Consider the following 23,660-nt stretch of genomic DNA (forward strand, 5'->3'; position numbering starts at 1 on the left):
GGGGTCAAGGGACCCACACCGAAGCATCAAGCGACTCCACAAGTATTTTAAGCTACTCATTTGATCCTTGCTCTACTTTTGCGCGACTACTGTTGAAAATAGTGGAGTATTCATTTTAAGCAAGTCCAATAATACTTGCCGTTCTGCCCAGCGACTGTAAAAAAAGAATAGTTCAGCTTTAGTATTATTTTAATAAAACTCGTCAAAACAACACATATTTTCCAACAAAGTTATATAGAAAGCGCGAAAAGATGGTCTGTGATTTCCAATTAAGAAGTTTGGGTATTCCTCATTTACATGCTTCTATGAGTACAGCCAACTAAAGTGTGTGACTGTGATGTGCACAGTGTCATATGGTGCTGAATGAACAGCAGAAATCGCCATCATGTTTCCATATTTATTCCTTGTGATTAAGAATAAATCAAAAAGTGGTGACGGCTTGAGGCATCAGACTTGTGGCTTGCTAGGTTGTCGCTCCTGTCCAGCGTGAGCACCATGAAAAACGGTATCTGAAAAGCAGAACGTGATATTATGATAAGAAAATGAAATTGTAGTAAAGGTTTGCAAAACCTACACAATAAGTGGTTCACACAGGCATAATAAAGGCTAACAACAAAACAACAAAGCACATCCTCCGGCAGCCAGGGGCATGCCGTGAGCGGTTATTGACCGCACGTTTTACAAACGTAACCCATACTTAAATACTCATATAAACAGATGCGAGTACTAGGGCCCGAACGACACCCAGCGCGTGCGTACGCCGTCTACGTCGAGATCAGACATGTCATATGCTAGAATTAGCGCACATAACTCCCACAATCACGTACACTCACTCGATTCTGTTATAGCGCCAAACGTCATCGCAGTGTATGCAAACCACGAAAACAGCAAACAGAAACGAGGGAAAAGAGTGCACGCCGGCGGCCGCAACAACGCGCGCCGTCGAAAGTCTAGAGCTTTTTCACTTTACCGGCGAGGCGTGTCCAACTTGAATGACTACCGCGTACATAATGGAAGCCACCGTACTATATCTGCACCTCAAACTACCGTCTTTAAGCCAACAAGAACCATTACATATAGTGCGTCTGAGCGTTCTGTACACAGGCTTTTTTTTTTTTTTTTTGACGTTCCCACGCGTGGAAGCACGCCGCACACTCAAGGTCGATGGAAATGTTATTATGAAGTAGACTAAAGGGCATCTCAAAACGACATCTTGCACCTTCAGTAGTGCAGACACAACGTGCGATCAGCAAGAAATGACCCTCGATTATTGTTTGCATCGCTCACTTTATGGGAGCTTGTACAGCAACGCGCATAACGGTGGCAACTCGTTAACTGACAGCTTTAGTTGGCCATCCGCAACAGCCCCGCGGATACAGGCTACTGTTGGAAATGGCTGGCAGATTTCGCAGAGCTGCTGCAGACGCCCAGCTAAAGCTGTATAATTAGTACCTACGGAAGCAGTACACTCACCGTTAACTGGCGCCCGTTGTCAGTGTCCGCAGCTCCATGAATATTCCGCCCTCCAAGCGTCACTTCGTGCACGGAGCCGGCGTCAATACCACGGAAGACGCGCAACCAACTCATCCACGCAACGCATTCCAATAGACCAGGAGACTGAGACATGACTGAGACGACTGAGACCGCTGACGGCCGCTGAGACGACTGAGAGAGGAGAGCGGCGCGCCACCCCGGCACCCCGGCGCGAACCCCGTCTGCGTCGCCGAGCAAGGCGCCCCAACGGCGCCAAAGGGCGAGCGTGCGATATGTATGGCGTATACGGCGGCTCTTCCGTATACCGAAGCCAATCGAAATGCGCTTCAGGAGGGTCCAGTGACTCCTTCCCAAATGCGAACTCTTTTTTTCTGCCTGTACCTTCCAAAAGGGGTCAGATGGACGCCCGAAGAGAGTCACGGTTCCATGACCCTCTTTTGACTCTCTTTTTTCTTAGAGTGTAGAGAGTTTGAGGATTGGGGACCCAAGACGCTGGGCCCCCAAGCTGCGTTGGGCAGTCTGCTCTTGCGTTCGGATGATCAGCAGAGTTTGAGAATTGGGACAACGCGTCAAGCGCACGGAGCGCCACGCGTGACGAAATTAAAATCATGCGAGACGCGGGCCATACTGCGCCGTGGCCAGCGCTGCGTCTGTCTCTTCTTGCTGGTGACCCAAGACGTCTTGGGGACCCACGCTAGTTTTCGATTTCTGCGTCTTGGGTCAACGCGAGCGCAAGAGCCCAAGAGTGGCTTGGGTTCTGCGCATGCGCTCTGGCGGCTCGCAAGCTTCTTGGGTCCCCAAGCTCCTTGGGGCCCCAATTCTCAAACTCTCTACTATCGCGCTCAATATGAGCTACACCGCGCGTGGCCGAGCGCTCTGCATGGTTGTACAGTGGCGCCGATCTTGGCATATTGTTTATAGTTATTGGGAGAGAGTTTGGCTGTCCCTATGAGCGCTCCCACTTGCTTGCTTTCACCCTCGAAGTTATCATTTTCGAAGCTGATATCACCGCAGGGCTAAACGAGGGCGAGCGTGAAAGAAATTGGAGGCGACGCAGGAAGAGCCATACCCTCCCCTGATGACTCGAAAAGATGTCACGATTGGCGCCACTGTATGGCCACGCGCTCCCGTGGTGTACTGAGCGCGATAGTACATTCCTGCAAAAAAAAAAAAAAAAAATAAATAGCACACATCTGCCCCGCGGTAGACAGGATATGCCGACAGATAAGCAGCTAAAAATTAACAAAAGCAGCATGTACCATCAGTCGCGTCAACAAATACAAACCAAATTTAATATTGACTCGGAAATGGTTGCGGCATTGCACCTTGCCATACGATTTGCAAGTCATCTTGGTGTGTCTCTCCTTTTTTAACAAGGTATGTACACCTTGGCAAGCCTGACTAGCTTTGTGGTCTCCGCCTCTTTTCCTCTTGCATCAATATCAGTTTGGTATTTCACGGCACTCTTTGTTTTTTAAGCCTGCACATTACAACATCTTAAAAGTAGCTTTTCAACCGCACTGTATGAAGACACCAGAAAAGCAGAGAAGCCAAGTAATATGGGAGACAAGCAATCTCCACACGCCAGCGTTCTTGTCTATATGCTTTAATTATCTATCAAGTTCCTGAACTGCAGTTACAGCAGACAAAGCTATTGTATTTCTTGTGCTTGTTCGGAAATGGCAAGGCCTGCTTCCTCGTCGAGCAGCATCTCTACTTCCCTGCGCAGGTCCGCCGCTGCTTCTCCAGCTAGAGAGCAGTAGTGCAAGCTGGCTCTCTTGTTTCCCAGGGAGTGCAGATATCTAGCGTAATCCAGCCATACGGTTTGGAAGAGGCTTGCTGCACATACGTTAAGGAAGACTGCTTCAGAGAGTTTTCAGCTGTCAAGCAAGAAAAATGTGAATCTGCTCTCCACTGTACATTTCAGATTAGTGCACGGTTCAAAGTACCACACAAAACTGCACTGGCGTAGCCGGGGGGGGGGGAGGGGGGGGGGGGCGGTGTTAAAACACTTAACTCCCCACCCCGTGAAATTTGAGAACCCCCCGGGCCCCCACCCGTCCCTACCACAACAAAAAGTTGTGAAGTGCTCCCAAAACTGTGGAAAGTTCCTGTTAAATTTAAGATGAAGATGAATGTATTGTAATCAAGGTTCAGCGGTGGATTTCATGGGATTTTCGAATGAGGGATGAAACCCCTGCCACTAACAACAAAAAGAGGTGCATGGGCCTTCAGGTGTAATCAAAGTGTCAAATTGACAATAAGTTTGCGGATGGGGTTCATTTTGATAAGAGCTAGGGTTCAATGTGGATGGAAGTATAATAACTTGTAAGCGGATGAAATAAGCAAGAAGCGTTTATAGTACAGGTGAGAAAATCAGTTCAGTAACTCTAAGCACTTGCGTTTCCTCCCTACCTCCGCTGTGTGTTGTCCCATGCGCTGCTTCACAGGCACGTTATGATAGGGTAGCCAACTACGTGCAACCTGGTTAAAGGACCCATGACACCAAAACTGAAACCTCAAAATGTTTGTGTTGTTTGATTGTCCTGTATGCGCGGGTACTTCTGACCGATTATTAGTGGCGGACGTTAGCTTTAATATATTTTAATTTGGTTTTAAAGTAAGCGTGAGTGTTCACCTGAATTGGCAGCACCTCGCGACATCGCCACTGGTATGACGTAGATCGAAGCCCGTGGGACGTTCCGCGAGTAAAGGCCGAGACAGACGGTACGATTTTCCATGCGATGCGACGTCCGACGCGGCGGTGTGGAAGCCGGAATAGTGACGTTTCATCGCATCGGGACCGACGCATCGCATGCCCGGTGTGCATCAAACCGGGCAGATATTTTCGTCGGCGCGTCGGACCGTCGGACGGCCGCAGCCAATGACAGCTCGGGAGACGTCGTCACGCCGCTGGTGGCGTCCTCTCCCTGTCACCTCTCTGGTCACAGTGGCCAAGGCGAGTCGGTGGAGTCGAGCCTCGGAGCATTTGTCGACAACGCCGCTCGCGGCGGCGTGATAAACATCGAGTACATTTTGTTTGTGACGTGAAATAATTACTGATTGAATAAAGTGATGTTTGAAGTGTGCCATTTCCGCAAGCCAGCGCCCGTTTCCGAACCACTAGTATACCACTAGCGAGAGAGAGAGAGAGAAATAACTTTATTGGGTCCAGCGGTTTGGGGAACAGGTCCCCGCCTAAACGGCGGCCAGTAGCCCTTGGGTCCCGGCGGCGTTTTCGGCCAGCTGGACGGGATCGCGAGCAACGCTGCAAGGCCATTTCGCAGCTGGTAAACACAGCGACACCGTCGTCTCAGCGAGCCGGCTCGCTTCGCTTCCACCTTTGCTCTTCACATCGATGACGTCGAAAAAGTTAATAGCGCATGTTAGTGCATTACATGCGAGTACAAAGCTTAATCATGTTGGTAAAAAAGTCACAGTTTCACCGCAAGGGCGAAGCAATGAATGCGATAGCAACAAATTGTAGTGTTATACGAAGTGAGGCTGGCAGCTAACTGTTTTGTATCCGATCTCGCGTAACTACAAAGCGCTGGTGTAAGAGAATACGGCCGCTCCAGGGAGAGGTGCTCTCCGCATAGTCACTTCGCGTTGAGAGCGCAGCACGTAGAAGGGTATACGAGCCGCCCGGTGTGATGGCTGTGGAGATAGCGCGCGCGCCAGCGATTCCGATCGCGCCCTTAGATTCAAATTACGCTGCTCGCGCGACACCCCCCTCCCCCCTCCGAGCGACGGAGAGTGCATGCGTCTTTTCATGCACGTTAAAGAAAGGCGTGGCGTTTCCTGTCTGCTTCGACGGTAGGCCTCCCGAGCAGGGTGATGTTATCGCATGCACCCTCCGAGCGACGGAAATGGGCCGGATCGTCTGATCTCTGCTTCGGCCGCGTTCGTCGCCCCCGCTTGCGCGCTTTTACCCGTGGTAGAACAGACATACGATGCGCGGGGGGCTGTTATCAATTTGGACTCCATACGGGAGGGACATGACGGCGACGGCAAAAACCCGTCGAGACTGTCCACATAATTGCTATCGCAATAAAAGAAGAGCTCTATGACGACTTTGCGTGTGATCGCGAACGGCGTAGGCGACAGCCGGCGTCCGCCATGCTCGGCCTACCATCGGAGTCGTGAGTGACGGCGGGCTGTTGCGATGTGCTTGTCGTTTGCGAAGCCGTAGTTTTATTCATTACTTTCTTATAGAACGAAGCGTGGCTGTGCAAGGTTGTGCTTCATTACGAGGATACGAAATCTTCCGAGTGTGCATGCCGAGGCGTCGTATGTGGGTGAAGCCTACCGCTGATTGCTCGTTCGCCTCATGTGTGCTCAATCGTCGTGCGCCGCATGCCGGACAATTCGACGCCGCACGTCGAATCGTATGGAAAATAGTGTTTGAGCACTGCAAGTGTAGAGCTGTGACAGTTGTTAGTTTGCGCTCGTCCTGTGTTGTTTTCGTGCGTCCTTTGTGCTTGTGTGTGCGCTGCCAGTTGCGAGCGGCTTGCCGTTCTTCTTGTGACATTCCAATTTGTTGCTATCACATTCATTGCTTCGCACTTGCGGTGAAACTGTGACTGTTTGTATCTTTCTTTGCTCTTCTATTACCTTCCCAAATGCTGGGTCATCAACCGAATGCCGCTGTTTATTCTGAATAAATCAAATAATAAGAACTCAAGTGCTCTCTTGCATTTCATCTGCTAGCGCTCTGTGAAAAAAAAAAAAAAAACAGTGACCCTGCAATGCTTGCCCGAGAATGCTTTCATGTAACCAACGCGTACAAGATCAGCATAACAAACGTAACGGCGAAGTAAAATATAAAAACAAGAATCCCGATGCCTCTCACCAAAATTCCTTTCGGTGGAGTAAAGAAATTCGTAAAATACTCTGGTGGTGCCACGCAACGACTGAATAGCCGGAGTAAAAGAACAGCGAAAAAAAAATTCCGCAGATGCCACGCCTTGTGGAAATTGGTTTCATGCGAAGCAGTCAGTGGGTACTTCTATGCTATATTTTATGGCTCTGAGCCAAGCGTTACGAGGTGGATCTACGTGTTTCTGTAAGTGTAGTAGCTATACGCACGTCGTGGGCTTACCATGAACGTCGACTACACTGGCGTTTAAAGGGTAACTTATGGTCTGACGTAACGTCAGCACTCACGTTAGATCACATACGTCAGTATTATTGAAACGAAGCGCCCTGTACGTTGCGATGGTGTGAACAGGGGGACGGATCACCGTCGAGAGCAGTCGCACCTCGCTTTGGCTTCGCCAATTTTCGGCCATCGCGCCGGTCCTTTCGACCCTATCTGGATAGTTTCTTCACGGGTGGCTGGAGCACATTATCTGGATTCGTTCGACACCTAATTTATCGCAAAACTCGCCTGCGGTGGCCCGGGAGAGCTTCCGAAAGCCTTCGACCACGCCGTGCACCAACCTAGGCCTGTTAGGCTTAGCTCGAGTGCGGCCGCCTGCACACCAGCTCACCGACGGAGTGACCGACCGGCCGCTGCCTCGTCGCCCATCTCCTAGCTGTCCACCGCTATGGAGCACACTGTCGAACACTCTAAGGCAAAATTACCCCGAACGAGGAGTAACGGAGCCCAATAGGGCGCGCAGATGAACGGTTAGACCGTCGTAGGAGCAAGCGGAGAGGGATGCATGCCGTGTGCATAATCTTAAGCGAATCGGTGACAAATCGCAGGTGTCAACGGTATTTTCGGCTCCGCTAAAGCTGGCCTCGTGTAGGCTAACGCAGCCCAACAGAAGTGGTGAAGTGGGAAATTCTTGCACAAAGAAGCACCGTGTTCCTTTTCAAGAATGCGCAGTTGGTATTGTTTATTCTATTCCGCTAAGTTGTGGGAAGCAGTACATCGGCCAAACTGGTCGATGTATAAATGAGAGATTCAGAGAGCATGCTAGCAATGTAACGAAAGGTCAGGGGGGTCTTCTTGCTTTGCACTGCAAGGACTGCACGTGTTCGCCAATTTTTAATGAAGCTGATGTCGTAAGCAAACATAGTAAGAAGCTTGTGCGTGAGATTATCGAAGCTGAGATGATTCATAGGTTGGGTGATGAATGTGTCAGTTCACCGTCAGTCATGTTATCAAATAAAGAGTTAGCATTTCTTCGATCGGGTTTTCCAAGATGATGGGGAGCGTATCTGTTTTGACATGCGCATTGGTATGGCTGTTTTCTGTATATATGCCAAGGAAATTCATCTAATAAACTGTTGTAAGTCAGCGCTGTGTGTGTTTCCTTTCTGTGTCCCCGTCGTTGTTTCGCGCTGTGTGTTTCACTATGCTACACCAACATGCCCAAATTCGCTCTATTGCAATTCAGTTAGTCTGCAAAGGGATGAACGGCGCGGGAGATGCAGGCCGTGTGCATGGATACGTTCCGTGTGCAAACCGTTGTCAAGGGAGCTAATCGTCCTCCTCGCTCGGGTCAGTCTTCCATCTTGTGTTTGAGCTGGCGTGTTGCCGGTTAAGTCGCGCTCGGAGTTCGCCGATCTAGGACCTACGGCTCGCTGCCTTTGATACAGACGTATGCGTGGATGAGTGTGTCGTGCTGCTTTTACGTTTCGCCACACCCACGAAGTCTGGAGCTGCTCTCGACACATCGCGACGCCGCGCTGTATATCTCCGGCGCAGTCACGGCACTGAGTCGCCACCGGCTAGGAATGGCGGCCGAGAAGACTGTAGGCCTATCGGACTTCAATCTGACTCGGGGCACAAATCGGCGCTGGATTCTTTCAGAAGTAAGTGATCGCTTTTTATTCTGCCGTACCTATCGCGTGCGCGAAACTGATCGCGATTATCGGTAACGGACTCGATCGTGTTGTATATCGCGCGCACAAAATGTACCGCGAGGGCCGGCTTGGGCGTGAGCTCGCCTGTGCTTTGTGACCGCCTGGATATTGGCCGCCGTTGTCGTCGCCTGGCCGGATGTTCGCTCACCGATGATTCACCGTGGTGATGAGCTGCAAGCTCGCAATATTAGCAATATTAGGCAGAGGCCTCGCCGCTGTTTTGCGACTCGTCCGAAACGCTGTGCGGTAGCAACGAGCTCGATTGTATGCCGCGGGCTTGAAATGCACCGGCATGGGTTGGCGGGTGCTTCAGCTTTCGGAACTCTGCGGAAATTGGTCGCCGTGACCTTCGGCTTCCTCGACGCTCGCTCGTAAGCAGTTCGCCGCCGTTCGAGGCGTCGACCCCGCTTTCGCTCGCTGCACTGTACTAGTGCGCGCTCGAAGAATTTGGTGGAAATTGGACGCCGTTATCGTCGGCGTCCCCTTCGCTCGCTCGCTAGCAGCCTGGCGCCTTTCGTGGCGTCGGCTTCGCGTTGCGGCTGACGGGCTTGCTCGAGTTGTACGACGCCGCTCGCAAAAAACTCGCCGGCTCGTTGGGGCACGGTGGTTGGCGGCGCCTCGGCGTGATGGCTGCGGCCGCCGCACTTGAAGTGTTTGTTGCGCTGTGTGGCTTGAAATGCGTCTTTGATGACGTATGACATCACGGTGAAATTATTTACATGCCATATTTTAGCCGTGTGTTTTTATTTAAGCATTCGACACTATCAACCACCACATTCTTTTTATGCAGCTTCAAGCAATAGGCGTAACTGGTCCTACACTATTATTAATAAAAAACTACCTACTCAATAGAAGCCAAATTGTCAGCCTGTTAGGTCATAAATCTATACTTAAAGTAACAAATATAGGAGCACCTCAAGGTTCTATTCTCGGCCCACTTCTTTTCATTATTTACATAAATGATTTGCCATCTTGCCTTACCAGTTCAGAATGCTTACTGTATGCAGACGACACAACAATTGTTAACACTGATAAATGCCTCCAATCTCTGACACAGAAACTAAATGATGACCTTTCAGGCTTGGCTGCTTGGTGTATCCATAATAAATTACAAATAAATCCCACTAAAACGAAATTCGTTGTTTTCCACTCTCACCAACGTGAACATAATTATATCCCGCCAGTATTTCGAAATGAATTCGCAATTGAAGCAGACGATGAGACGACCTTCTTGGGAATTAAACTGGACCGTCATTTGAAATTTCATTCGTACGTTGCATACCTGCGAAAAAAATGGCTTTCGGCATACGTGTTCTAATTAAATCCCGCGATATATTTTCCAAACCCACATTACTTTCATTGTACTACGCTTTTATTCATTCTCATATTAATTACTGTATCACATCTTGGGGCAATACCTACAGCAGTCATCTCGTCTCCCCTCAAACTATGCAAAATCACTCTATTAGAATACTTACACACAGTCATTATCGCAGTGATGCTAAAGCACTCTTGCATGCCAATAACATCCTAACAATCGAGAACACTTTCAAATATAATCTAGGAATACTATTTTTCAAGCAAATAATAAATCAGCTTCCTTTGTTTATAATCCCTCCATCAAGTCTAGAGAATACAAACTTGACAAGGTTTGCACAAAATCACAATTTTATCTTACCTATAGTTAATACTAACTATGGCAAACAAACAGCCCACTTCACTGAAATCTATTTCTGTAATACTATACCTTCAGGAATAAAAACCTCGGAATCAATCGGCATATTCAAAAAAGATATGAAAACTTTCCTCTCATCCATTCCATAATCTGGATAGTTTTGGTCACTTCTATTACTCCCGCTCCCTTTCGTGCCTTCTCACAACCTAATGTTAACGCAGCATCGCATCATCATCCTATACATTGCTGATATCAGATGTCCCTGTTTAGTTTTCTTTTTCGTAGTTTATTTTTTAACATTTTTCACCATGGTAAGTATCTGAAAACTGTTTAGGAGAGTTGAATTACCTCTATTTTTGATGTTGTCTAATTTCAGTTTTTGTTGCTACTTTCTGCTAATAATTTCCTTCAGTAGAACTCCTTTTTTCTTTTTTTACCTGCGATGTATTTTATTACCTGTTTTCTGCACCACTGTTTGCTGCACCAATTAATTGTTTCTATATTCACTACTGTAGGAGGTCCCGATTCAGTCTCTGACTATGGGACCTGCTTCTGTATACACAAATTTTGTAATTGATTCGATAACTAAATAAAACGATTTCTCATTCTGATTTCACCTTGCACATATTTGTCATGTACGTGCGTCTTCATCCCTTCTGTGACGTGTCGCAGAATATTTGCAATATTTTTGTGCTTCGCAGGGGTGAAATTATTTGCGTGCCATGTTTTAGACGTGTTTTCGTTCACATTGCACGTATTTGCACAGTTCGTGCGTCTTCACCCTCGCTGTCACGTGACTAAATATTTGCAATATTTTTGTGCTTTGCAGGATGCAGCCGTTGCCCACAACGAGCAGAATGCTGTGTGCCCTGGCGCGTACAACGCCTGCCATCTATCGCTTCCGTTGGAGCAGCTTCACAGAAAGGACTGTACGAGATATGACAACGCGGCTGAACCTGTATTGGACATTTTGTAGGGAATTCAATGGAAGAAAGCAGAAACTTCACATGTATAGAAAAAATAAAATGTTTCATTGTCTCACTTTTGTCTTTCGTTGTCGCATTGAATGCGAAAGCAGTGACATACGCATGACTAAATATTCTTTTGCGTGTTCTTTTCCGCGGCATTTGTTGGTCACCGCGGAAAGAAACACGCGAAAAAAGTATTAAGTCTTGCGGAGAGTAACTGTAGAAAATCATCCCTGGGATAAAAAGTTCATCCGAATGGAGCGTTTGAGTGGACCGACCGTTGGTCCTTGCGAGGTGCAACTGCGAGGACTAACGGTTGCCCGGTAAGGTGTAAATGTGAGGACCAAATGTTAGTCCATTGAGGTGATCTGTGGGGACTAACAGTTGCCCGGTAAGGTGTAAATGTGAGGACTAAATGTTAGTCTATTGTGGGGACTAACTGTTAGACCCGGTGCCGTTAGTCCTTAAAGGGATTAATGGTTGTGGCAGCCCCATTAGTCCCCAAAAGGACGAACCCACACCCTTTTGCCTTAGAGTGAAGGACAGGAAGTTTCCCCCGAGGAACTCTCGGACGAATCCTGGCAGTCGCCATGGCGACTGCAGGCGCGGAGGCCTGCAGGCCTCCGCGCCCAAGAGCAACGCCGAGCAGCCTTGCGCCTTCTCGCCGCCGCTGCCGCAGCTAAGCCCACCGCCACGCCCGACTTCCCAGCCGTCATCATATCGCCGCCATCGAATGGGGCAAGTGCCTCGCCTCCACATTCCCACCGCCCTATTTCCTCGTCTCCCAGGCGACACGATTCACGTCGTCGGCCGTCCAAAAAGCCCTGTAGAACTTACCAAGTTACAACCTTGGCATTTGTACACCGCCTTGCTGCAAGCAGCGTGCCTGCAAGACCTCCCGCCCGCATCTCGCGACACGGTGCGGATTTACTTTACTTTACTTAACACCTTTACTTTAAGCGTCGCGGACTCGACTCGCGCCCAAGCCTACCTGCGCATCACCTCCCTCACGGTCTCCGGCAACACCTTCACCGTCCACCTCTACGCCCCACCCCCAGAAAAATGTCGATTGCAGCATGCAACGGCGACAGTGAGACGTCACCCAAAAGCCTCAATCGAAACTAACGATACACGGCACACGAAATTTTATCGCCGTTAAAAAGACTAGAAAGATACTTCGGTTGCGCCTAGTTGGTACATATAACTTGCAGTGCTGGTCTCATCTCTTCTTTGCCGTCCGTCCTGGTTTGCACTGAAGTTTTCAGCTTGAAAAAAAAATTGCAGTGGCTTAGCTCGGCTATGCCAGGATATACGTAGCGTTAGCAAAGGTTCAGCTGATTATTCTTAGCTTTCCTGATTGTCTAGGAAACGCCAGTCAGAGGCGCTATCACGCGGCTCCAGCGCAGTGTCAGACGGCGACTGAGTCAGCGCTCCCCAGGTGGCGCGCCTAAAATTAGAGTGCCTAGATGTCCTCCTCGCCCGCCCCTCCGAGAAGGACATAGAGGCACTCTACCTAAAATCAGAGCCATATATACCCTTCGGGAGAGTTTGGCGATTGTTTCATCTCGCCGCTCTCCGAGCTCCGCCCCAGCGCCGCCCTCTTCTTGTGACGTAAACCCTCTCTCCTCGCCGGCGGCGGCGGGCGGCAGTGCTTGGCAGTGCCGACAGCGCGGCGCGGAGTCCGGCGCTGCCGCGATGGAGAGACGCCGGCGCGCCACACTTACACGATCGCTGAGGAGCGCGCGTAGGTTACGAAGCTTTGTGCGAAGCCGCGCGTATTCATGGCTACTGCTCCTCGCATTCAAGCGTGAATTTATTGCGTGCGATGGGCTGCTGTTGCGGTTGGCTGTTCAAACAGCAGCGCGCAGGGTTTCCGCCTTTTAGGCTTCCCAAGGAAAAGAAGCGACGACGCCTTTGGATCAGAAACATCAGACGCAGCAAATGTACCCCGACCGACTGCTCCGTGCTATGAGAGATACGTACTTGAGTATTTAGCTTGAATATTGCTGGTATCATAAACAACGTACCATTAATACACACTTATTATTTGTTGTGCAATGGGGCCCTTTCAGGCGCACAAACTTTAAAAATAATTTTGTCACGCTAAAAAAAAAAAAAAGAGTTTTATGGTTCGCGTTTCGATCGCTTGGGCAGACTGAAATTTTGCAGCGATCACGCTGTAAGTGTCAAGCGTGATGTGTTGCGTTTACGTAATTACGTAAGCACGAGCTTGGGATGTTACCGTGATGTTGTGAGGGGAAGACTTATTTCGATATCGCAGGTTAATGCAGCCGCGCGTCAGCTGCGGCGGTTACCTGGCATGTGTTGTACGTTATGTACGTGGTCTGCGTTTCTGTGGCTGTCAGCCTATGATGTCATTTACCGCTGTGTTGCCGCTTGTGCACATGCTACCAGTTTCACGTTTAATTCGCGCATGTAAATTAATCTGCGCCTCTGTGCTAAGCGAATGTGCCTTGCGCTTTTTAGTCATGCACGTATAGTGCACGATGGCTGTGCTCGTGCAGGAAGCTCTTCAATGAAATTTCGTGATTAGGAAGTATAGAGCGCGAAGAAGTTGAGCAGAAAAATGATTTTGTAAAGTAAACCAGCAGGATGTCCGCTATCAGACTAGCCGAACGAGGTATTGTTTTCATTTAACACGCGCCTACTGGGGGCCCTGCACCTGGTCTGACGAAAACCTTAGATGCCTCAGCAAACGCGAAAATTGACCGCCGTCATCCGTGGCGTCGGCGTCCCGCGTCGGCGGCGTCAACACGAGGGATGTCAAAAATCATCCCGTAATGACGTGACCATACGACCAAAGATTGTGATGTCATCATGACGTCGAATAACGCGACTTCACGCGATGAAGTCAGCACATGACCAGATGTGGTGTAGAAAGATGGCAGTGCCTCCGATCTTGGAGGCAGTGCAAAACAATGTTAGGTCACAAAGCTTTCGAAGGGGGAGGGGGTGGCGTGAGGAACAATACATCAACTGAAGGAAAGGAAGACGGCTTTCGCCTTCGAGTGGTCTTAGGCGAATGCATAAGGGATCCTGTGAGTTTCTTTTTTCTTTCTTATTAGAGAGTTTTCGTGCCGGGGACTCCAAGCCGCTTCCTTATCCACCCTCTTACGTTCCCTTGTACTCTCAGCCGCACCCATGACTATACAAAGAAACGTAAGGGGCTTACCTACGCAAGGCACTTTGGGGTCCCGGCACTAAAATTCTCTAAGAGGGAATTTTAGGGCTCGAGATCCCCAAGCCGCTTGTGTACGCCCGCTTTTGCGGTTTTGTGGCCTTAATACAATTACGTGCGCTGGTATCTCTGTTTCTTTTAAAAGCAGAGCTGTTTAAGCTTGGAGAATCCCCGTTAGTGGCGAATAAAAATTGTCATCATCATGAACCGGCACGCAATCCGTCCTCTTCTTTATCTTCTTTGCTGCCACAACGCGTGCACAGACTTTTCCGGCGTGGTATGCAATGATTCTCACGTAACACTTGTCACGTGACATGTTCCAAAAATCACACCTGCTGTATATGCTCGTCACAGAGTCACATCACGCAATACCAATTTTGGAGTATATCAATCTGGCGGAACGGCCGCCATCGCACCATGAGCGTGGCACGTAAGTCATGCTGTACATGACACGCGTGTTATGACATTGTTATGACTGGCAGTCGGTGGCGAAGCGCTGACCATGAGAATCGGCGGACGAGGCGTTCTCACACTGCTAGAACACCTGCATCCTTCCTGGAAACGAAATTCCTGGGACGGCGAGTGACCAACAATGGGCAGAATCTCGGCCTCAAAGTCTGGGACGGCAAGGCCGGAGACAATGGGCCTCCTGGGCTTGGCTTGGTACGCTGCCGAAGCCACCTGACGGGTATGTTTGGACGGGAGTCTCCGCAAACCTTTTGCTGCCTTCGGGGAAAGAACTGCAGGAGCAAGCGGCACGTTCTTGCCTTCGGGGAAAGAACTGCAGGGGCAAGCACGAGGAACCTGTTGTCCTGCTTCCCCCACCTGCGTGCCGTCAACCGCAGGACCCTTGTTGCTTCAAGTGTGCAACGACCCTTCCGCGACAGTGGAATGGACTGTGCCATGGTGGGAGGTGTCGTGTGTGTGATTGGTGGTCATCAAGAAGGAGAAGCCAAACTGAGGGGTTAAAACGACGGTGCTGAGTGAGAAATGGGGCTCTGAGCCCTCGGTAACAGGCTCATCCAATGCGCTCGTCGCTGAACTCTCTGTCCTCCACCGGGAACGGCAGCGCCTGGGCGTTAAGAAGTTTCTCGAAACCTGGCACCGTCCAGCAGTCATCTTTAGTGAGTCAGGAGGGCAGATCACCATCACCTTTTAATGATGGCTCCCTTTAAGGTACAACGAACTGGCCTAGCGTGCCAGTCACTTGTGTTTGCGGAACCAACAGCCCGAGCCGGTCTAGGTGCATGCGACTTCCGTTGCTACACCGCGGTGATGACGGTCGAGGTCTCCGCTGTTGCTTACCCGTACCTTGCATGCGCCCGGGTAATCCAGTCGCCTTGCTGGGCTCCACCCACGAGGTCCATGTCGGTCGTTTCCGTTCTGTGCTCGGTGACTCTGGTCGCCGCGACGGACGGCGGCCCCCTTGTCCGGGTAGGACACCGCTGGCCTTCGGCCACGCGGTACTTCCTGGGTACGTCTAGTTTGGGTGTGGCGACCAAGGTTGCCGCGCCAAACGGTAGCCCCAATGCGGTCGCAGTTCAGTGCGCGACGATTGGACTCGTCGAGCCGAACTGTGGCCCCCCGTCCGGGTAGGACCCCGCCGGCTTCCAGCTGTGCGGTATTTCTCGGGTACGTCTGTTTTGTGTGCAGCGACTGAAGTTGCCGCACCAAACTGTAGCCCCATGGCCGAGTCTCTCTGGCGTGGGGCCGTGAGACTGGCTACGTCTGTTTGGCGCTTTGCGCCGAGCGGTAGCCCCCTTGTCCGGGCAGGGACAAATCTTCCCCTCCTCAACCCGGGGGGGAGGTGGTACCGGGATAGACGTACGGATGATGATGGGTTGATGAGTGTCGTAGACCTCTGGGACAAAGCGCCTCCGGGCGCCGCGTCTCCTCCCATCTGACAACGGTACCTTGTCACTATGTAATTGAGTGTACGAAAAGTGCCAGTAAACGTGTTATTGTTTTCCCATCTTGCTAGCATCAGTTCCTCAACCCGAAGACTCGACTACGCTACCAAACGGAGTCCGGGTACGACGCTGCCCTCTCGTAGCAACAGCATGGTTGTCGAGAAGGGTCGGATCCAAATACCCAGGCACGACAACATTCACATTAACTCCCGTTATTTATGTTCGTCACACAGTCATGTCGCGCACTACCAATTTTGGTGTATATCAAGCTAGCGCAACGGCCGCCAGCGCACCATGAGCGTAGCACGTAAGTCATGCTGTACATGACACGCGTGTCATGATTTTCATAATAACTCCTGTTATTTATGTTCGCCATACACTCTTGTCAAGCCATACCAATTTTGGTAAATATCAAATTAACGAAACGGCCGCAAGAGCACCAAGACTGTGGCATGTAAATCATGCGGTACATGACATGCATGTCATGATTTTCATGTTATGACCAGTCATTTATGTTTGTCATACAGTCACATTATGCCATACCAATTTTGGTGTACACCCCATGAACGAAACGGCCAGGAGAGCACAAATTCGTAGGCGGCTAGATAGGTAGATAGACAGATAGATATACGCTCAAAGTCGCAGAAGTTCGCTAAGAAATGCTTCGCATTAAAAAAAAAAAAACATAGATGCAAACCCACAGATCTTCATAGCTCGAAAAGTCACCGATGATCACGATAATCCGTCATGCGAATTCTGAGCGCAGCTTTGTGTTGAGGCAACGCGAACTGTGTTTGAATTTCTGGCTATCCGCATTGGAACATTCGTTACATATTGCCACAGAAACTGCCAGTGCTCGAGTGCTACGCACGCCATTCTGTGCATTGCAGGCGTCATCGACATCCCCGTCACGACAAGCGAGACAGTAGCAGCGCACCCACCAGCCCTGCGTGCGCACGAGCTCCGACCGAAGGGCGAGCACGCATGACGGAGGAAGAAAGCGATCGATGCAGTGGCTCGTGGTATCGACAGAATCCACGTTCGCTGCCTTTCGTCCTCATTTGCTCTATCGGTTACGCCGACTACGCCAACGGCGATGCCGAACAACGCAGGAACAGACGCCTAAGAGCTGCGCTCTAAAAGCACAGCGCGTATTGTAGAACGTCGTGGACTCGAATCGGCGTGCACAACTCAGTTTCACGATTATTTGGACACGTCTAATTCATTCCATATTCTTCATTAAATTTGTAAACAATGTTCTTGCACAATTTCGCTTTCGCAATTTGTTTAGGAGCGCTAGATTTCACGAATATGGCCTCGAGATCCTGGAGTGGCGCCCTCTCGCGTGTGACGTCAGAGCGGGGGCTCCGCTCTCAACCACGCTGCAGCAGCCGCTGCTCCTGTATGCGGATCGTCTGCTTCAGGCGGGAACTTTGTCGAACGAACAGCCTCGCGACGGTCAACTAACACCTGCAACGAATGTTTTCGAGTGTAATCTTGAACTTGTTTTAGTTGCGGGCCAATCGACAGGGCCGAGAAATCCCCCGGATGGTCGACGAGTGCGCCGATGCCACCGGCCGCATTGCTGGTTAGAAAGTGAAACTGTGTGTGAGTGTTCTCGCTCGTTATCTTGTTTCCGCCGTACGATACTGATTAGTTTGGGTGGTGCTTTCGATATTTCAGTAAGCCTGCCCTTCTCCAGCATCTACAAGTATGTAGATAAAGCTTGTGAAAGGTAGCGGTGCCTTATCGAGGGTGAGGCGGTGTACGACGCAGGCCACGTTGTTGAATGCGCGTTCGAGGCCGTCAACGGAGATCGCATCACCGCCGCTGCTTTCGTCCGGCAAACAAGTGCTCAAGTGCCGCCTTGTTGCACACCCCCCTGCCGATGCCCATGATCGCAGTTTGTCCCGTAATGTTGGTTCAGTGTCATGAATTTGTTGACTTCTGGCAGAAGAGGGAGAAGTAGAGGAAGAAGAAATGAGAGAAAAGACAGATGTCAAACGAAGAAATATAGAGTGAAGAGAAAGAAGAAGACCATACATTGAAGGAGAATTGAATAAAGAACGCAAAGAAGAGGGAAAAGAGGAGGCACGAGAGGCGACGTGGCCGGCGAGGAGAAGGAGGAAGGCGGAGAGCGCTTGGAACGGGCAGAGGCACGGACGAGCGGTGGTCGTGGCAAGGCGTTCGCCTGAGGTCCGCCAGCACAGCTCCTGGAAATGTGCCCCAGCCTTCGCAGCAACGTACTGTGACCTGGGAGGCGTGACCAGGAGGGCGACCAGCGCGCATCAGCGAGACCCTTCTCCTGAGGCACGCAGATGTTCTGCGGCTATGCTCCGTGGGTCGCGCACCGGACGACGAGCGGTACAGCCAAAGCAAGTACCTGACGTGGCGTGGACCGGCAACTGCAGCTACCCGACGGTGCAACAGACGGTCGTGCTCCGGTGAAGCAACGCACTTCGCGGACACGCCAAGTCGTCGTCTCAGCACCGGAGCTGCCACGTCAACGCCAGTAACCCGTGATGAAACTGTAAATATTTTATTAGTTTTGGGATAGTGTGCACAAGGGATGTTTGTTTATATAGTCGGGCTTTCTTCAATACTTCTTATGTAAATAGTTTAGTGGTTTTTTCGCATAAAGAAGTTTTTCGTTATCCTCGGTGTTCCTGTGTTGTGTTTAACCATCTAGAGACCATGACAAAATATTGGCGAGCCTGCCAGGATTGATTATCCTACCCAATTGTTCTCTCACAGCACGGGAGCATGGATTACGAAAAATTGTTGGGAATCGCTACTGCGCTGGGACTCAGCCGAGAGGAGTCGCTAAGCTTGTTTGAACGCGCGGAAGCTCGCGAGGCGCGTGAAGCTGAGAAAGAGATTCTTCTCTTAAAGTTGCGTTTGGCAGACGCCTCTATTCCCAGAGATGATGACAGTAGATCGTCGGTTTCTAGCGAAAGGGAGTTGCCGAGAGCTAAGAGCATTTGTCCGCGGAAGTTAATGGCTCCATTTGATGAGAATAGAGATGATCTAGATGCCTATTTACACCGGTTCGAAAGAATTGCTATGGGACAAGGTTGGGATAGAAGTGAGTGGGCGACAGCACTTAGTCTGTGTTTAGTAGGCGAAGCCTTGAGTGTATTTGGGAGAATGCCCGCCTCCGAGTCAATGGACTATGACAAAGTGAAGAAAGCACTGCTTAAGCGGTTCAGGCTGACTGCTGAAGGCTTCCGTGAGAGATTTCGTAAATGTAAACCCGAAGACGGTGAAACGGGAAAGCAGTTTGTGGGCCGCTTGTCTAACTACTTTGACAGGTGGATGGAGATGGCAGATACTCCCAAAACGTATGAGGGTGTGCGTGACTGCATGGTTAGAGAACAATTCCTTGCTTGTTGTCACCCAAAGCTGTGCATTTTTCTAAAGCAAAGGAAGCTAGCATCACTCGATGAGGTAGCCGAATATTCCGACCAATACATGGAAGCTCAGGCGGTTGGTAATTTAGGACATATGGTTAAAGACAGGATCAGAGGAGAGGAAGAGGATACAAAGTTTCAGCCCCGAAACAATGAGCATAGAAAGCAGCAGATGCAGCAACGGTGCTTCCTCTGTAATCGCCTCGGTCATCAAGCCCGTAACTGTCTAGTGGAATACGGTGTACAACGGGAAAGAAGTTATTGCCAGGTGTGCAATATGAGAGGCCATAAGACTGAGGAATGTCGAAAGAAACCGCGAGATCAAGTATCAGCGGTGATAGCTCATAGAGAAGGACAGAAAGATGACAGAAAGGAAACTGAGATAACGAATATAGTGAGTGCAGCTGTGGCCGCAGCTGGCCTTAAACATAATATGCCAGTTGTCAAAGGGACAGTGAACGACCAACATGTGTCGGTACTTCGAGACTCCGGTGCTAGTACGGTGCTGGTTAGACGAAGTTTTGTCAACGACACGGAGCTCACAGGAAAAACGTCACGAGTAATGATGGCAGATTGGTCAACGAGATATTTCCCGGAGGCCAGAATATTGTTAGACACTCCATATTTCACAGGGCGTATAACTGCACTGTGTCTAGAAGAGCCCTTGTATGACGTGGTATTAGGCAATGTGAAAGGCGTAAGAGCCGTTGACGACCCAGTGGCACAATGGAAAATGCCTAGTACATGCATACGTGGTCGCGTAGGAAAGGCGAAAGATGCAAAAAGAAGCCCAACGGTGCCAAAGGAGACTTTAGTTAAAAAAGAGGTAGGACAGGAGGTGAACCCGTCTGCAACACTGGATGAGTTGGGCATACCCACAGCTGGGCTAGGTAAGCAGCAAAGAAATGACGAGACACTGAAAAATGCAGTACGTAGGATCGGAGAGAAGCCAATGAGTGAAGGAACGAGAAGAGATGTGGCGTACATACTGAATAATGGCGTGGTGTACAGGAAGTTCCTGCACAAAGGTAGAGAGTGTATGCAATTGATGGTGCCGGCAAGGTATAGACTATCTGTATTGGAGCAGTGCCATGCCAAGGGGCATAAAGGAGTGAGGCGAACTGTAATGGCATTAACTAAAGTAGTGTTCTGGCCGGGTTTGCGGAGAGATGTTAAAAAGTTTGTAGAGGGATGTTGCAAGTAGATGGGCAAGCGAAAAAGAAATATTGTGATAATGGTGACAGTGTGACAATTAAGGGAATTAAGGGTACCCTGCTTGTAAGTTCGAGGACTTTCTTCATGCAGCTTAGCAACACGAGAGTTTTCGAGACAGCCAACTGTCGAATATGTTGAGTAGTCAGCATAGTGACTTCTCTACTGTAAGCGAGTGTGTTTAGGACGTCACTTTACAGCTATGGTGAATATTTGGTGGAATTGTTGCAGTAGACACAGTGACATGGTGCTTTTATGTCACCTATGAACTGTCCACGACACATGTGATGTCACGTTTAGTGAAATAGCCGTGATGTGTGGTGAAGTGAGTGGTGGTAGTGATGTGATGTGAGTGCGCTGGTGAAGTGCATCAAGAGAACGTGTATATGACACACATTGACGACGGAAGGCCCTGGGACGTCAGGAGCAGTTTTTCATGCCGAAAAACTCTTCAAAAGGAGGGCGTATCATTGTCATGAATTTGTTGACTTCTGGCAGAAGAGGGAGAAGTAGAGGAAGAAGAAATGAGAGAAAAGACAGATGTCAAACGAAGAAATATAGAGTGAAGAGAAAGAAGAAGACCATACATTGAAGGAGAATTGAATAAAGAACGCAAAGAAGAGGGAAAAGAGGAGGCACGAGAGGCGACGTGGCCGGCGAGGAGAAGGAGGAAGGCGGAGAGCGCTTGGAACGGGCAGAGGCACGGACGAGCGGCGGTCGTGGCAAGGCGTTCGCCTGAGGTCCGCCAGCACAGCTCCTGGAAATGTGCCCCAGCCTTCGCAGCAACGTACTGTGACCTGGGAGGCGTGACCAGGAGGGCGACCAGCGCGCATCAGCGAGACCCTTCTCCTGAGGACGCGCAGATGTTCTGCGGCTATGCTCCGTGGGTCGCGCACCGGACGACGAGCGGTACAGCCAAAGCAAGTACCTGACGTGGCGTGGACCGGCAACTGCAGCTACCCGACGGTGCAACAGACGGTCGTGCTCCGGTGAAGCAACGCACTTCGCGGACACGCCAAGTCGTCGTCTCAGCACCGGAGCTGCCACGTCAACGCCAGTAACCCGTGATGAAACTGTAAATATTTTATTAGTTTTGGGATAGTGTGCACAAGGGATGTTTGTTTATATAGTCGGGCTTTCTTCAATACTTCTTATGTAAATAGTTTAGTGGTTTTTTCGCATAAAGAAGTTTTTCGTTATCTTCGGTGTTCCTGTGTTGTGTTTAACCATCTAGAGACCATGACATTCAGTGAGAACGATATTACGTCGTAGTTCCTATTAATACCGCACAGGGCCGTCGCATGGGTATTAGAATATAACAAATAGTTAATCGCCAATTATACTACGCACAGGGCCACAGAGATTAACGTGGCAAAGGCAAGCTGGGTCCAGTTTCACGCCACGCAGCCTAACGAAAAGCTTAAAGAGCTCCGCTTTTAAAAAAGCGTCTGCACTGCCTCAGGTGAAAACTTTTAGAGAATGTGCACTAAACAGTGGCAACAGGTTTCGCTTATGACGTTATGATAAGCAGTCCGCTAGGCGCGCGCTTGCCTTCATAAGTAAAATACGTATGTACGCCATCCAAGTGCAGCCGTGGTCTCAGATATCCTGCGCCGCTCAGCTGAGCTCACGAGGCGCGCTTTCCTTCGAGGCGATTCGGAGGCCGCGTCGTCGGCTCTTTGTCTAGGGGCCTTCGCGGCAGGTAGTGGGACGCCACCACACCTGGTGTAAGTCGCCTATGCTTATAGCCTGCGTGCAATAAACGCCTTAAGTATTGGCGGGGCCCTTAAGCACGGTCACAAGCTTACCTAAGAGTCGCGCGTACGATGGGTAGCAGAAGTCACTGTATGCGAAGTGCTTGCTGCACACGGTCGATGAAGGCGTGGGGCGCTTTCCCATTCTGAGCTTGCGATGCACTTCTTCAGCTTTGGGTCCTTAGAGTAGTTGTGAAAGCTAACGCCTTTTTCACGAGCGGACGAAGTACACTGAGGCACAGAGCAGTACTTCACCATTGCGCAGCACTCGCTGCGGCGACAAGCGGCCGCAGTTCTAAAAAACAAAGAGTTGTAGTTCTAAATGAACGTTAAAAGCAGTCCCACGGTTGTTCGAACAGCGTCAGTAGCCACCGTACGCAAGATAACCAATTGAACTGCTTTTTTGTTGAGATTTACGACAACGGTGGTTTCAACACGGCGCCGGGCCTACGTAGCAGACGAAAGCGCGCGAATCCCCGCTCTGACGTCATACAGGCGCCGTTCGCAGCGCCGCCATCGGTCGCACACCAGGCCAATATATGGCGGACGCCGCCGGAGCGGAGACGTGTCGGTGACGTGAACAGCGTCATCGCCGCGCTGCGACGTCACTGCCCCGCCCATTCGCCAGACTCTCCCCATCGACGGCTCTGCCTAAAATTAGAGCCACTGGAAATTTTTCCAGTGACTCTACTTCAAATTAGAGTCACTGGAAAATCAGAGTACCGCAAAGGTAGGCTGCACGCGGGCAACATTGGGCGGCGGCGGCCACTTCCCTTCCAGACCGTCCGGCGCGTTGCTAGCGTGTGTTGAGAAGTGACCGATCTTTTCGCCTCTGTGCCGTGTTACGTTCGGTGGAACGGCGTTATGTGTGTGTGTTTATTCAAGAGGATATGAGAAGTGATTTCGAGTCATCGACAGTTATGGATCGACTGCGCGGTTAGCGGTGTAAGTAATGAAACGTGCGGCGAATGCTGCCATGTGCTCGCGAAATCGCTTCATGGCTTCATCGGCCTCTTTTGGTGACACGCCTGGGTGTGTTCGCTAGGTCCGGAGCTGAAAACATAGTTGCATTAGCGCAGTGACATTGTGCGAGATGCCATTTACTTCGACATTTGGTGAACCTTCACTGTTTGCGCTAGCTTTGCAGTCGGTGTTATGGTTCACTGCGCTCGAGAACGTTATCGAACAACATCGAGAACATTCAACATTGCGTCCTTCGACT

The 23,660-nt window shown here is 50.2% G+C and overlaps 1 protein-coding gene across 3 annotated transcripts in view; it reads right to left on the reverse strand.

The window, feature by feature from the left end:
- Positions 1-3,089: 3,089 nt before the first annotated feature.
- Positions 3,090-23,660, reverse strand: part of LOC119379425 (WD repeat-containing protein 11) — a 448,867-nt gene continuing 428,296 nt past the window's right edge. For all 3 annotated transcript variants that reach the window (XM_037648735.2, XM_037648734.2, XM_037648736.2), the window contains one exon: positions 3,090-3,333. In XM_037648735.2, coding sequence (XP_037504663.1) covers positions 3,146-3,333 — 188 coding nt within the window. In that variant the 3' untranslated portion in view covers positions 3,090-3,145. The remainder of the gene's footprint in view (positions 3,334-23,660) is intronic.

Source organism: Rhipicephalus sanguineus, chromosome 1 (genome assembly GCF_013339695.2).
Source record: "Rhipicephalus sanguineus isolate Rsan-2018 chromosome 1, BIME_Rsan_1.4, whole genome shotgun sequence".
Classification (NCBI taxonomy): Eukaryota; Metazoa; Arthropoda; class Arachnida; order Ixodida; family Ixodidae; genus Rhipicephalus; species Rhipicephalus sanguineus.